Source organism: Microtus ochrogaster, unplaced genomic scaffold (genome assembly GCF_000317375.1).
Source record: "Microtus ochrogaster isolate Prairie Vole_2 unplaced genomic scaffold, MicOch1.0 UNK1, whole genome shotgun sequence".
Lineage (NCBI taxonomy): Eukaryota > Metazoa > Chordata > Mammalia > Rodentia > Cricetidae > Microtus > Microtus ochrogaster.
Genome location: NW_004949099.1, coordinates 5,872,109 through 5,888,229, shown reverse-complemented (window position 1 = coordinate 5,888,229; position 16,121 = coordinate 5,872,109). Strand labels below are relative to the sequence as shown.

General features: G+C 44.4%; 1 protein-coding gene and 1 pseudogene across 1 annotated transcript in view; one reads left to right on the top strand and one right to left on the bottom strand.

Annotated features, from left to right (window-relative positions):
- Ccdc174 (coiled-coil domain containing 174) overlaps positions 1-5,225 on the bottom strand; it is a 23,233-nt gene extending 18,008 nt beyond the window's left edge. The window contains exons 1-3 of the mRNA XM_005364892.3: positions 5,093-5,225; positions 3,065-3,169; positions 2,086-2,186 (exon numbers count right to left, since the gene is read on the bottom strand). Coding sequence (XP_005364949.1) covers positions 2,086-2,186; positions 3,065-3,169; positions 5,093-5,134 — 248 coding nt within the window. The 5' untranslated portion in view covers positions 5,135-5,225. The remainder of the gene's footprint in view (positions 1-2,085; positions 2,187-3,064; positions 3,170-5,092) is intronic.
- On the top strand, positions 990-1,451 carry LOC102002131 (annotated as a pseudogene).
- Positions 5,226-16,121: the final 10,896 nt, after the last annotated feature.

Here is a 16,121-nt window from a genome sequence, read left to right as displayed (position 1 = left end):
TCATTACAGATGGTTGTGAGCCACCATGTGGTTGCTGGGAATTGAACTCAGGACCTTTGGAAGAGCAGTCAATGCTCTTAACCACTGAGCCATCTCTCCAGCCCTGGGACTTTTATTTTTAAATAAATAAATGTATTTATTTATTTTACATCCCAGTCACAGTTTCCCCTCCCTCCTCTCCTCCCAGTTCCTCTTCCCAATACCTGCTCTGTTCCCATCCCCTAATTCACTCCTCCATTTATTTAAGAAAGGACAGGTCTCCTAGCTGGGCACCGGTGGCGCACGCCTTTAATCCCAGCACTAGGGAGGCAGAGGCGGGCGGATCTCTGGGAGTTCGAGGCCAGCCTGGTCTACAAGAGCTAGTTCCGGGACAGACAGGCACCAAAGCTACAGAGAAACCCTGTCTCGAAAAAAAAAAAAATAGGACAGGTCTCCTGAGAGTATCAACAAAACATGGCATATCAAGTTGCAATAAAACTATGCATCTCCCCATGTATTGAGGCTGGGTAAAGCGATCCAGTATGGGGAGTAAGGTCCATGGAACACTTCTCCCAGCACTTGGGAGGCAGAGGCAGGTGGATCTCTGTGAGTTCGAGGCCAGCCTAGTCTACAAGAGCTAGTTCCAGGACAGACACCAAAGTTACAGAGAAGCCTTGTCTAAAAACAACAACAACAACAAAGTGTTAAGCTGAAGATGTGGTTCAGTGGACAAGACCATTGGGATCCCATCCCTAGAAATACAAGTTTTAAAAAATTGTTGATATAGGCCAGGTGGTGGTGGCCCAACCCTTTAATCCCAGCACTCGGGAGGCAGAAGCAGGTAGATCTCTAAGTTTAAGGCCAGCCTGATCTACAGAGTGAGTCCAGGGCAGGCAGGGCTATGCAGAGAAATCCTGTCTCGAAAAAAATGAACAAACAAACAAGCAAGCAACAATAACAACAAAAAAATTGTTGATATAGCCTTTTCTTTTTCTCAGTCTGCCAGAAAGATGTCAGATATTCAGACTGAGTGTGTTTACCAAAAGCAGTCCATGATCTTTTAAAACAACAAGTGGGTTCTATAGGCAAGAAAAGGCTCCCTCAGTACTACAAGAGCATCAGTCTAAGCTCAACATGCTCAAGGAGGCCATCCAGGGCACCTAAACAGACAAGAAATGCCTCTTCACTGATAACATCTCTATCTGAGAGCAGATCCTGTCTGGTGTCGTGACCAAGATGAAGGTGCAGAGGACCACTGTCATCATCTAGAACTATATCTACTATATCCAAAAGTACAATTGCTTTGAGAAGCACCACAAGAACATTTCTGTCTGCCTGTCCCCTTTTTGGGAATGACAGACTAGTGACATTTTTACCAGGGGAGGGTGTAGGCCCAAGTTAAGACAGTATTCTTCAATGTGCTCAAGATCATCAAGGCTGCCAGCACCAAGAAACAGAACCAGAAGTTCTGAGAGGACGCTGGCCAACTTCCAGAACAAATAGTTATTTCCCAAATTTTTTTTAAAAATTGATATATTTAGTATGTGATAAAAGCTTAAAACAGGACCCTACTTCATCTTCTAAGCTCAATTTTTTTCTTTGTGTAAGACAACAGATATGTGTAAATTACAGCATTTTTAGGGGACAGCTGGCCCTCCACATCTAGAGTTCACATCTCCAGATTCAACTACCTGGAAAGAAACAATATTCCAAAACAATGATATTGTTGCTAATATATACTGTGCATCTGTCTGTACATATTTTCCTTCTTGGCATTATTCCCTAAACAATACAGAATAACAACTATTTACAAAGTGCTTACACCATATTAGGCATAGCAAGTAATCTAGAAAAGATTTTAGAGTATACTGATTGTTTTCACAGACCACAAACACTAGCTTATCTATTTGGAGCATCTTGAGCTTTGGTATCTGAGGAAGAGTAGGAACCTAGAACCAACCAATGCCCCTCAGATATCAAAGGACACTATATTTACATTCATAAAGCATTTGCCCAGAAAGATGTCTATCAGATCTGTGCATCAAGAAGAGTACCAACTAAATGTTTATTTCTTGGTCTCGTAAACCCCCTTTCAGGTGTAACTACCTTGCTTTGTCTAAAGTCTTCTGCTCTTCAAGCTTCTGTTCTGCATCCTTCTCTGCTCGACTGGAAACACCAGCATTCTGCTTGGTCCAGATACTTGGCTTCTGGAGAGTGATTCAAAAGAACAAAATAAAACCACGTGATCACAAAGCATCAAAAAGCAAAGAAAATTCTTGGATCTCATGAATCATCAAAGAACTACTTATTCTGACAGCTAGCTTACAGCTTACAACAGACATGACAGGCCATGACAAAGCTGGAGCTGAGGAAAACTCCTAAATCACCTGAAGAATTTCTTTCTGAACTTCGCTGAGTTATTTCTCAACTGACATTTACCCATGACAGATTACAACATCATTCAATATTCTAATGGATATGAGCAGAATACAAAGGAATATAGTAAGCAGATTACTACCTATAAAAGTTTTAAAACTCTTAAAGACTTTCATATTTTAAGTCTATTTCTATATTTTACAGTTGTTTATCTCTATTTGGACACAAAATACATGCTAATCTTCCATGAGAATGTGAACAACCCAATTATTAACAGCATGTTAAAGAAGAATATAGGAACTGGAGAGATAGGTTAGCATTCATTATGAGGGCTTACTGCTCTTGCAAGGGATCCGAGTTCAGTTCCCAGCACCCATATTACTTGGCTCACAACTACATATAACTCCAGATCCAGGGGATTCAACACCCTTTTCTGGTTTCTGAGGGCATCTACACACAGATGGCATATACAAGCATGACATATGTATACATACAAGCACACACACAACATATATACTTAAAATAAGTCTTTTTTTAAGAGTATTAAATCTTACTAATTTTAATATTTAACAAAGCTTATGCAAATGTTCAATTATAAGTCAGGGACTTTTTTTTCTTTATATTTACTTATTTACTGATTACCACTGACATTTTTCAAAAACTTATAATGCAATTCTCCCATATTTGGAATCAGCAGAGGTATTTTTACCTTATTAGTTGTCTTTGGTTTTCCAAAGACTCCAGAATCTTTTAGAAGTTTTTCTTGTTTGAATTCTTCTTGTTTTCGGAAGAGCTCAGCCTTAAGATCTACCAACTAGAATAAAACAAGAAAGTAAACAACAGTATTTCATTCACTGGTGGCAGTTGACTGGCTTGCTAAGCAACTGTAATTCTCCAAGATTTTGGCTTCCTGAACATGGACAAGAAACACAAGCTTAAATATAGAACTCCACACAAAATTAAACAACATTGGGTTTCATTGTAGTTTTGCTACAAATTTAGTTCTATTTCAACTTTTACTACTCAAGGCTTTTTCTGCCAACAGGAAAGTGACATAGTAAACAAATGAAATCTACATACAGGTACAGATTGGATTCAACTAACTTCTGAGGTGCTTTCTGCTTGTGGGACATATAACCAGAAGTACAGGGTCAAGCTTTACTTTTTTGTTGTTGTTGTTCTTGTTGCTTTGATTTGGCTTGGTTTTGGTTTTTTGAGACAGGGTTTCTCTGTATAGCCCTGGCTGTCCTGGAACTCACTACTTAGACCAGGCTGGCTTCAATCACAGAGATCCACCTGCCTCTGCCTACCAAGTGCTGAGGAGATAAAAGGCAAGCACCACCCCTATCCAGTGACTGTTGAAAATGTGATGGGGGGGGGGCACAGGTGAAGAGATGAGGCACCCACCTCTCCGCTGTATGAGCCCTAGCAAGTGGGAGGAAATGATGTGATGGCAAGTGGCTATACACACAGGCATCTGTGTGTCAGGCACTACTGGCTGACAAGGAAAAGAAAAATAACTGAGTTCAGGAGCTAAATAAAGAGATGAGTCAGGAGTTAAGAATACTTGCTGCTCTTGCAGAAGACTCAGGTTAGATTCCCAGAACCCCCATGTGGCATACAACCATTATAACCATCCATACACAACTCCAGTTCTAGAGAATCCAATGCCCTCTTCTGGCTTTTGAAGGAACCAGGCACACGTGTGTTGCACATATGAAGGTGCAGGCAGAACAGCTATAAACAAAATAAATCTTGGTGGCGCACGCCTTTAATCCCAGCACTCGGGAGGCAGAGGCAGGTGGATCTCTGTGAGTTCGAGACCAGCCTGGTCTACATAGCTAGTTCCAGGACAGGCTCCAAAGCCACAGAGAAACCCTGTCTCGAAAAAACAAACAAACAAAAAAAAAATAAATCTTTTTTTAAAAAATGATCCCTTTTTTATGTTTGGGGCAGTAGTGTTTTGCTTGCAGGTGTATCTGCATGAGGGTGTCAGACTCTCTGGAAATTGTGAAAGTTGTGAGCTGCTATCTGGGTGCAAGAAATAAACAAGGGTCCTCTGGAAGAGCAGTCAGTATTCTTAACCACTCTCTGAGTCATTTCACCATTTGGGGGGGCAGGGTGGACTGAGTTTAGTGATTTCCATTTAAAAGAAATGTATTTAAAGGTACTGCTGTTTTTTTGGGTTTTTTTTTTTTTTTGTTTTTTCTCACATGCTGGGGGTAAAGGCCATGTGCAACTACACCCTGCTGAATTTAGTGTATAAGCACTGAATCCAAATTCTGACAAAATCCTGTCAGCTCTCGCGGCCCGAGGCAGCCCATCCCATAAGTCACTAACTAACTTGTCTGGGTCCTGCTAGGGGGACCCTAGGTATTCTGGGGTCCTGGGGTGTCGAATCTCTGTATTGGAGACACCAGGAAGGGCCCCATATCGTCCAGGTCCCCGCAGACAGCGAGGCCTGGCTGGGCTCTGGCGGCTGACCCGCAGGATGCACCCTGAGATCCCGGGGAGGACGGCTTCCGGGACTTGTGTGTAGGGCGAGCCTAGTCCAGGTCCCTGCCGAAACTCGGTTCAGGATCCTGAGAATAAGGAATTGTCGAGGGTCCCCGCGGGGAGAAAGTCAGACGGAGAGTCCAGGCTCCTGACCTGCGTGAGACAACAGGTTAGGTCGCCATTCTCGACTGAGAAAAGCGGGAAAACTCGGAGCATGCAGCTAAGCCACACTCGAACTCACCGAGGAGGCTGTAACGTCCAAAGGTTTTTTCTTTCGGTCCATCGTGCCGCCAAGATACCAGGTCCCAGCACCTAGCCTCCCCACAGCCTCTGTCAAGCCTTATGAGCCCGCCCCGAGCCGGAACCGGAAGTGTCTTTGCCCCGACGTCGAGTTTGCGTACTTTTGCGACACAGATTTACGATCTCGGCGCCATCTTGAAAGCGTCCTTATGAGGTGACGCTTCGCTTCGTCGCCATTTTGAGAAGGTCGGGAGGGGGTGCCCTAGGGTTGAAGTTGATCGTTGTGGTCGTCTTGGAGAGAGCAGAAAGTGAGGCGAGAATGACTACTTTTGTCGTCGTCTTGAGGCGGGCGGAACATAGATTGCATTGCAACAGATACTACATTGAGTGGAGAGGCTTGGGTGATGGAAAAGAATGGCGCCATCTTGAGGAGGGCTAAGTAAACTCAAGTGTCTTCATGAAAACAAAGGATTTAGTAAAAATGGAAAACAAATTATTATTTGAAAACGGGCTGTGAGGGGGGAAAACCTATCATTTTATTTGGTCTTCTTTGTTTTTTGAGATACGGTTTTACTTCATAGCCAACTGACCTGAAACTCACTATACAGACTTGGGTGGCCTCAAATTTGCAACAATCCTCCTGCCTCTGTAATCCTGAATGCTAGGATTACAGCTGTAATTTTTAAATACGTATCTATCTGTCTATCTATCTATCTATCTTAAGTATATTATCTATTTGTCTACTTACCTACCTACCTATCTGTTTATAAGACGGGGTCTCACTATGTATTCCTGGCTGACCTGGAACTTCACTTTTTAGAACAGGCTGGCCTTGAATTCACAATTACCTGCCTGCCTTTTTCTCCATAGTGCTGGGATTAAAGCTGTGTACCACCACAACCAGCCTCCAGAATATTTTATTTTATTTTTTTATTTTTTTTGGTTTTTCGAGACAGGGTTTCTCTGTGGCTTTGGAACCTGTCCTGGAACTAGCTCTGTAGACTAGGCTGGTCTCGAACTCACAGAGATCTGCCTGCCTCTGCCTCCCGAGTGCTGGGATTAAAGGCGTGCGCCACCACCACCCGGCAATATTTTATTTTTGAAATTGCTGTTTGAACTGCTAACTTGAGAGAATTTTGACTTGGGATTAGAATAAAATTTCCAACAATTTCCCAAATGGCCTTAAACATGCCTTTGCTGTATTTCTGCCAAGCAATGTTCTCAGCATTGATGAAGATGATAAAAATCAAAGCTATCGACTCTGAAAAACACTGAAGATGCTCTGTGTCCTATAGTATCAAATATTTAGCTGACACTTAATTATTTATGTTAAAAATAAGCATATCCACCTCACTAGGATAGAAATTGGTTTTCATTTTTAATAAATGGTGAAAATCTACATATACCAAAGAATTGTTTTAAAATAAATTTTGCTATAGCTTTTACACCTATTTTATATACCTGGGGTCATGAAAAAAATATTGGATAAAAAGAGATTGTGAGTGGAATTTTAAAGAAGTCCTGTCCTAGAAAACTAATGGTAAGTCATTAGAGTCTTACTTTGTCTGCTGACTGCCTGTGGGGAATCTCTGGTTATCTCCTGGTTGGCTATACAGCTTACACCTTAGAAATTCTCATGAAGAGTGGCACCCCACTAATGGGAATACCATTAATGGTAAAAGGCATTACCAGAAAAGGATGGGATGTAGTTCAATGTTGTTGTGCATGCAAGATCCTGGGTTCCATCCCTAGTACAGGAATGGGGGAATAAAAATAAGCTTTGTTCCCCCAGCTATCAGACAGAATGTGATGTTGGTCAGAATGCTACTCTGGCAGGTCCACAAGTTCTCATACATTGTGTTTCCAAAAGCTCCTTCTTTCATTTGATGCCTTCCCAGCAGCTGGGACTGTCTAGTATTACTTTCCTCTATCAAATACCAACAATGCAGCAGTGATCCAGTGCCCGTTCCCAGAATGTTGTCTTCTAAACCAGACCTTTGACCAGAGTCTCAAAGGCATCCAAGTTTATTGCAGAAGACATAGGAAGAAAGGGACTCAGATTGGTGATGGGGGCCTGGGCACATCTCATCACCCTCTGAATTTCAATTCTCTTACCTGACTGGGCACATGGGAGGTTTGAGACCATGAAATGAAAATGGCTCTGTATTCATTATTTTTCTTGTTATGACCAAATCCTGGCAAGAGCACTTAAGGGAGGAAGGTTTATCTTGGCTCATAGTTTTAAGGGATACAGTCTATCACAGAGGGGAAGGTATGGTGGGAGATTGCTTGATTCCACAACTCCAAGCTCTAGGCAAGCTGGGACCTTTCACTTCCTTGAATGTAATTTCTTCCATGAAGTTCATGCTGGCAGAAGACTGCCATGCTTCCAGAGGACTTCCCAGCACCCATATAGCAGCTCCCAACTATCTGTAACCCCAGTTCCAGAGAATTTTATGTGTTCTGACCTCTGTAGACATCAGGAATGATTTGTAGGCATGCATGCAGGTGAAACACTCATAGACATAAAGTTTTTTTTAAAAAAAAAAAAGTTAAAGAAAATGAAAAAGTCTAAAATTTGGACTAAATAAAACAGAAACTTTTTTTCCTGGAAGAAGATTTTCAGACTGCCTTGCAAGAGAGTGGAACCCAAGACAATGATGAGAAGACCTCACCTTGATGAGGACTGCTTAGCAGTGCATAACCTGGCCCTCTACTGAACCCTTAACCTTACCTTAAGACTCCTAAGATGCACTTGAGTGGGGATGGGATCACTAAATCTGTCTCTCTTCCCAGTGTGGCCACATAGAATAAATCTCCTGTTCCTTTTTTCCCATTATTAATTTGGCCCTTTTAATTGGTTTCTCAAGGATGGTAGGTTGAATCTGGCTTGTTGGAGCATAGGGTATAACCCTAAATTCAGTAGTAGCACCTAGGTGGAACAGAAAGTAAAAAGTGGAGAGGAGATAGGTTCCAGATTAGAATAAAACACCTTCAAGATTTCTTCACAGTGATTCTCATCCTCCAGTGAGGGTCCACATCTGAAAGTCACAGCTTTCTGGAACTCACCATTAGCCAGGGACCAAGTGTTTGAACGTGTGAGAGTATGGGAGACATTTCATATTCAAGCTACAAGCTTGTGGAAACAGATGTGTGCACATCCCTCACAGGCTCGGAGCTGTGGGTGACAGCAGTTTGTATGGTGACACTGCATATTTGACAGTGTGTCTCATGCCTGCTGGGCCCCAGGGGTGTGCAGCGGGTGGCGGGTGGATTCTCTTCCCGCTCATCCCTGTGGGATGTGCATTGTCTATGAAATCTCCTATAGGCTTTAAATCAAGGTGGAGAGAGGAGATCTTCCCGAACAGTCATCAGTCATCTTCCCCAGGAGCTTGTCTCCAGCCAGGTTCATTTTCAGCATCCTGCAGGGGGTTTCCAGAAATGCTGGGCTGAAGGGCCAGCCTCACCCTCTGCACTCAGAGCTGCCAAGGCTGAGGGGATGAGATGCTAATCAGCTGTGAAGTCTACAGGCTTAATTGAGCCCAGGAAGCCTTTTAGCATGTGAATGACATTTTCCTACACACCCTGTTTCCCCAAAGGAAAGCTGTGTCTCCCCTCACTTGTTCAGCCCACAGAGCCCTCACCTTTGTTCTCTCTCTGACACCACTGGCTCCAAGGAGAAATTGCTCAGCAATGGATGAATGAGCTGAGTCCAATGTGTGCGAGAAGATTAGGTTGGAGGGAAGAAAATTGGGTTTTCAATAAGGGCAGGGGACGAGGCAGGAGGCATAAAGATAAGCAGGGTGGGGCCCTGGATGACAGTGCAGCTGACCTTCATGGATATCAGGCAAAACTGGCTGTGAGGTTAAGACACTTAATTTCTGCAGCAACCTCAGGGGGGGGGGAGTGCTGTCATATTGTTCTTATGTGGGAGCAAGCAGAAACACAGAGAAGGCAAGTATGTATCCAAAGTCACATAGCTTGGAGTCAAACTCTACTGGGGAAAAGGAAAAAAAAATCAGCCCCCTGTCCCAAATTATTTCTGCAGAAGAGACCTGTCATTCGGTCACTCCGAATTCCTGCTGACAGGTGACAATCCTCAGCTTTCCTGGGCTTCCCACCGTGTCTTTAATCCTGTCGATGCACCTCCATGGATGTCTATCTTTGCCTGCGTCTTCATGTAAAGGCACTGGCTATGTGAGACAAAGGGCCTTCTGGAATCTAGGGTGACCTCACTTTAACGAATGACATCTGCAGTGACAATATTTCCAAAGAAGGTCATAATCTGACAGCATTTTTGAACTTTTTTTTTCTTTTTTCTTGGGGGGGGGGAGGCAAAGAAGGCCCTAGTACCTGTCTTGGAAAGAATCACTTGAGGTCCACAGCATTGGTGGGGAGGGGACCTGAGACCCATGACTGAGAAACAGGGCCTGTCATTATTAAGAATAGCATCACTGAGTGGCAAAGAGACTGGATGAGGATGGAGATGAACAAAGCAAATGCCTATGCCACTCAGGCTAGGCTGCTGGGAAGCAGGTCTCCCTGTTTCGACTGGTCTCTGCATGCTGCCACCCTTCCCCGCAGAGTGGTGTCTCCACCAGCCTGTCACTGTCACGAATGGTGAAGAACCAGCTTACAATGGGGAAAGGTTCATTCAGGCTCACAGCTGCAGAGACTTGAGTCCATGTTTGGTTGGCCCCATTGTTATAGGCCCATGATGAAGAAGCACAGCATTGCAGGAGTAGATGGTGGAGCTAAGTATTCATCTCAAGGCTAGGGAGGGAAGAAGGGGAGGGGAGGGAAGAGGGGGAGAGTGCGCATGCATGTTAGGAATCAAGGATCTGGCTGTTCCCTTCAAAGGCACACCCTCATCACTTAAGGGCCTCCCGGTAAGCTCTGCCACTTCCCACAGCACCACCCTTGAAAACAGCCTTCAGTGTGTGGGCCTCTGGGAGATTCCAGATCCAAGCATTGGCAAGGAACAAGGGAACTCACCTTGGTGAGAGCCACATCTGGCAACAGGGAGCAGCTGAACTGGTGACAAGGAGAACACTGGACGTGGGGAAGGCCATGGTGTTGCATAGAACTCTGAGAAGGTGCTTGACTGCGGGACTGGGGTGTCCAGGCAGAGGAGAGACAGACAGGCAGGCAGGGTCAGATGGCCACTACAACAGGGAGGAGGTGCTTGCACCTCCTGATGCTTCCCAGAGCACTTCAAGCCACATTGGTGTCTGTTCTGTGTAAGGCAGGAGTGATGGAGAGTGCTGGGCAGAGGAGGGATGTGGTAGTCCAACTTAGGGTTTAACAAGATTCCTGTGCTGCTGGGCTGGCCAAGACCAATTTCTAATAATGGCAGTCTTGATTCACACTTTCACTGATAATCAGAAAAGGATCCAACACATCTGTGTTTTAAGGCTAGGCATGCCTATCAAGCCAGGAAGGATACCTGTGAGTGCACTAGCTGTGAGCCTATGGGAGTGCCTTCTACACACCAGGCTAAGTGCTTTCTTAAATGTATTTTAGAATAAACTTTTCTATTTTAAGTTTTGTATTTATAGAAGTATTCAAAGACAGCATGGACAGTTTCTATATGGTCCTTGATCACTTCCCTCTGTTCATATGTCACTGTAGGGCTTTTGGTCACATGCAAGAAGCAACATTGGTACATTCTGTCAAGAAATCTGCTCTTCCTCCCCAGTATTGTCCATCTAGGCTGCCACAATACATTGGGTTTGGAACTCTCTTATTTAAACAAAAGGGGGGAGGTGCTGTGGGAGCACATTCTGCTTCTTCAGCCAATAGACTTCAAGATACCAGCTCACTTCGGCATGGTCTCTTATACTATAAAAAGCAGCACTAACTGTGTGCCTGCTCTCTTGCTTCCAGCTCCCGCTTTTAGCTGCTAGACTCTGTTCCTGTTCACTCAGAGGACTGTTGCCTGGGACAATGATCTGTAAGTTTTACCCTTAGATAAATAACCTTTTTATTATCTATAATTCTGATCTGGTATGGGATTGTTTGTGTCTTATGTCATCACCTCATGGCTGTGAAGCAGAGGACGATAGAAAGGGAAGGGTGAGCAAGAGGGAAATTCAACTCAACTCTAATCCAATACCCTCTTCTAGGGCTTAGCCCCAACAACCTAACTTTTCTCCCTGTGTCCATCCCCATAAAAGTTCCACCACTTCCCAGATGTTGGAACATTGGGGGCCATTCAAACTTCAAACCACAGCACTGATCATCCTTGTTTCTGGTGACCTTTGCAGTTTTCAACAATCCTGGTCAGGTTTTGTGTGCATGTACACTCCTGCTTTATGTGTGTGAAGCATATGCCTGTAGTACTCAGGGAGGCCAGAAGAGGGCCTTGGATTCCCTGGAACTAGAGTGTTTACAGACAGTTATAAATTGCCATGTATGTGCTGGGAATTAAACCTGGGCTCCCTGCAAGAACAAGTGATCTAAAATGCTCAGCCCTTTTCCAGCCCTTGGTATTTTCCTTTTGTTGCTGTTTGGGGTTTTCTGTTTGTTTCCTTGCTTGCTTGTTTGTTTGTTTTGTTGGTTGGCTGGTTTAATAACAGACTCTTCAATTTGAGTTTGCCTGACTTTCTCAGAGCCTGAATGGGATGAGTTGAAGGAAGGGCACCATAGGACATTCACCTGATAAAGTCCATGCTGTTAAGATGACTTAGGAGTGGGAGCCTCAGTCCCCTGGCATAAAGTGCTCTTTGCCAAGATGCTCCATTGAAAGCCACTTCCACACTTGCTCTTTCTTCAGAAGTAGCTTACCTAACAGCAGCCCACTGTCAAGTGGTGTTCCAGGTAATTATTTTTTATGTATTTATTTTTGTTTATGCGTATTGCTTAACTGCATATCAGTAGGTACCCTGTGTGCATGCAGAAGCCCCTGGAAGCCACAAAAGGATGTCAGATTTCCTAGAACTGAAGTTCCAAGGAGTTGTGAGCCACTGTGTGGATTCTGGGAATCAGACCAGAGTCCTCTGCAACAACAGTAAATACTAGTAATTGCTGTGGGACAATGTTTTTTACCCTGTAAACATTTGTTTCTTGTGCTTGTTTAATATAATGCTGATTGTCTTATGTCATCACCTCATGGCTGTGAAGCAGAGGAAGATAGAAAGGGAAGGGTGAGCAAGAGGGAAATTCAACTCAACCCTAACCCAATACCCTCTTCTAGGGCTTAGCCCCAACAACCTAACTTTTCTCCCTGTGTCCAGGCAGGAAGTAGAGGGGAGGCAATAAGAACAAGAGAATCTGGGGAGAGGAAAGAGTCAGTCTGCAGTCGTGACCTAGCGGCAGAGGAAACAAGATGAGAATGCCTTGCTGATGAAGGTACCAAACCACACGGCTAACACAGACAAGAATTATTGGATAATTTAAGATGTAAAAATTGAATTAATAAGAAGCCTGAGCTAAAAGGCTAACCAGTTTATGATTAATGTAGACCTCTGTATGTTTCTTTGGGACAAATGGCTGTGGGACCAGGTGGGACAGAAACCTCAGTCAACAGTTAATGGTTAAGTCATCTCTCTAGCCCAAATTTTTAATTTTAAATTGACAAATAGTCACATATTTATAGGATATGTGATGTTTTGATTTATTTTGTACAATGTGTGATGATTTTATTGGACTCATTAACAAATCTGTCACCTTGCTTGTTGCTCTTTTATGACTGGGATGTTTAAAATCTCTTTCAGCAAATTTGCACTATTTTTAGTTTGGTAACCACTCTGCAGTACAGTGCAGGACTGTGTCCATCTTGCCCAGTTTAAACTTTGTGACCTTTGATAAATACCTCTCCATCCCACCTACCACCCCGTCTGTAGTAACCATCCCTCTTCCTCCTCTTCGATTTTATGGCAGTAAGCTGTAGATTCCACCTAAGAGAGAGAACGTGTGGTCCTTGCCTTTCTGTGCCTTGTTTGTTTTCCTCAGTGTAATGCCCCCTAGGCTTGCCCAGCACTGTATACCTGCACAACATTGTTTATTTGATATTTTAGACAGGTCTTGTGAGGTAGCTCATGCTGGCTTTAAAGTTGTAGTCTTCCTGACCGTACCTCCCAAGTTCTGGGATTGCAGGCATATACCACCACGCCTTGTAATGACATTTTCTGTTCATGTATTGGCTGATGTGTGCCTAGGCTCCTTACATCTCTTAGCTAATGTGAAAAGCTCAGCAATGAACAAGAGGGAAGTTCACCGCTAGAAATGTCTACATCAAAACAGGATGTGGGAAGCCAGGCGGTGGTGGCGCACGCCTTTAATCCCAGCACTTGGGAGGCAGAGGTAGGCGGATCTCTGTGAGTTCAGGACAGGCTCTGAAGCTACAGGGAAACCCTGTCTTGAAAAACAAACAAACAAACAAACAAACAAACAAACAAACAAACACACACACCCAGGATGTGGGAAAGAAGATCTTAAATAAACAATATTCTGGTCCAGGCATGGTGGCAAATGTCTAATCCAACACTCACGAGGCGGAGGCAGGCTGATCTCTGTGAGTTCAAAGCTGTCCTGGACTACAAAGCAAGTTTCAGGCCAGCCAGGACCTTGTCTCAAAAATAAAATAAAATGCATTCTATCTCAAGGAACTGGGAAAAAATATAAAAGCAAAATAAAGCCCAAATCAGTAAAGAAAGATCAGAGCACTGATAAATTTGATTGATTTAAATTTTTTTTTGTTTTCTTTAGTCTATTTTTGGCTGTTTATTGTATGTTTGTTTATTTGTTTTTGAATAAGGGTTTCTCTGTGTGGCCCTGGCTGCCCTAGAACTCACTCTGTAGACCAGGCTGGCCTAAAACTCACAGAGATCCACCTGCCTCTACTTCTGCCTCCCAAGTGCTGGGATTAAAGGCCTGTGCCACCATTGCCTAGTTTACTTTTTGTTTTTTGAAACAGGATCTCTCTATGGAGCCCTGGTTGTCCTGTACCTTTCTGTGTAGGCCAGGCTACCCTTGAACGTGCAGAGATCTGCCTACCTTCACCTCCCCTCCTGAGTGCTGGTATTAAAGGGGTGTTCCATCGTGCCTGGATTGACTCAATTAATTTTAGCAAGAGCCACCTGGAAAGCTTGTCACTGTCCTTCCTTTACAGATTAGGGAGCTGAGGCTCAAGGAGGCCTGGAGCCCCACTCAAGGCCATGAGAGAGCTGTTCACCCATGCTCTGCTGATGCTCCCAAAGGCCTGGGCTCCTGGAAAAATCTCTTTCCTCTCTTCCCTTTCTCTGCATCCTCCCTGCTGAACCCATACTCTCCTATCCAGAGACAGAAGTGTGAGTTCCCCTGTGGCCCCAGTACCTGACATGAGGCTGACTTGAAAAGAGGTCTCAGATCACATTCCTTTTTGCAGACAGGAGCCTCAGGGCTGAGCTATTTATTGCCAAGGTCCTTGTGCCCACTTTAATTTCCTGCCTGGTCTAGATGGATACAGATAGAGACAGCAGGCTGGGAGGCATCGCTGGGAAGGGGGTGGGAAGGACTGTGGTTGTCACAAGAACCATAAGAATAACTGCCTCTCTCCTGGATTCTTCCTGAGAGAGACCATCCACAGCAGAGAGGGCATCCATGCCTGGGACCATGACTTAGACAGGAAGGCAGCCAGTGCCATGGTGTTGAAGACTGGGGACTTGCTAGCCCCATGGTATTATGAGAGAGAGACTGCCAGGTCTGGCACCCTCAAAAGAGACAGCACCACTGGAACCCCTGCATGGGTGACCTCATCTGCCTAATGCTCACTATGTGAGTGGCAATGTCCATCCTGGAACTCAGGCCCAATGCCCATATGTTGGTCTTCAGCACAAGGCCCTCACTTGATTCTGGAACCATGCTCTTGGGCTTCCCAGTCCCCAGAACCACGATCAGAGTAAACTTTTGGTGTTGGATATTTTATTGTGACAGTGGAAAACAGGATAAGACAGGGAGCCAATCTCCTACACACTTACTCTAGCTGAGGGTCCCCATATCGGAGTTCGTGGCAGGCTGGTGCCTGTGGATGCATTGCCCCTGCACCTCTTTGTGTAGAACTGTCTCTGGGATCTGTGATGTGTTACCTGGGGGTATGGAGCTGACATCCAGAAAAAGACTTAAAAAAAAAAAAACTAAAGCATGCCACCCTTAACTAAGATGCTTTAATAAAGAGGTGTTTATTTATTTGCATGCATGCATGCATGCACATGCAGTTTCATGTACCCATGTGCACATGTGTTTAGAGGCCAGAGGTCAGGAGATCAACCTCTGCTCAGACATCATTCCTCAAGAACTACCCACTTTGGTTTTGTTGTTTTGGGTTGGTTAGTTGGGTTTGTTTGTTTGATTTTAGACCCCAGAGAGAGCTCCCTGCCTCTGTCTCCCAAATGCTAGGATTGAAGGCATGTGCCACCTCCTTGGGCTTCACCTTTTGGGTTGTTTTTTCTGTTTGTTTGTTTGAGACAAGATCTCCCACTAGCTTGAAACTCCTCAATTAGGCAGGCTGGCCAGCCAGTGAGTCCGGGGATCTGCCCATCTCTGACCCTCCGGGACTCCACCATGATTGAGTTTATTTTTTAATAGTTTTAAGATTTTTTTTAAAAGTTATGTTTACATGTGTGTTGTGTATACCATGTGCATGTCTGGTGCCCATGAAGGTCAAAAGAGGACATTGGATCTCTTGAAAATGGAAATTGAGTATGGTTGTGAGCCACCCTGTGGGTGCTGGGATCTGAACTCAGGTCCTCTGTAAGAGTAGCCAGGGCTTTTAGCAGCTGAGCTCTCTCTCCAGCTTCTGAATTTTCTTGATAGATATCTATACATGGGTTCCGGGGATCCATCTCAGGGCTTACTGTTTGCAAGGCAAGCACTGAGCATCTGTGCATCTCCACAGCCCTGAAATGCTCATCTTTTTATGGTCCAGCTTGGGGATTGATTAAACTCATCTTTAGCACAACCCTAACAGGGAAATCCCTCAGAGAGCTCCATTTGACAGATGAGGAGGCTCAGAGAACCCAAGTGTGTAACATGGCATCCCAGAACTTACT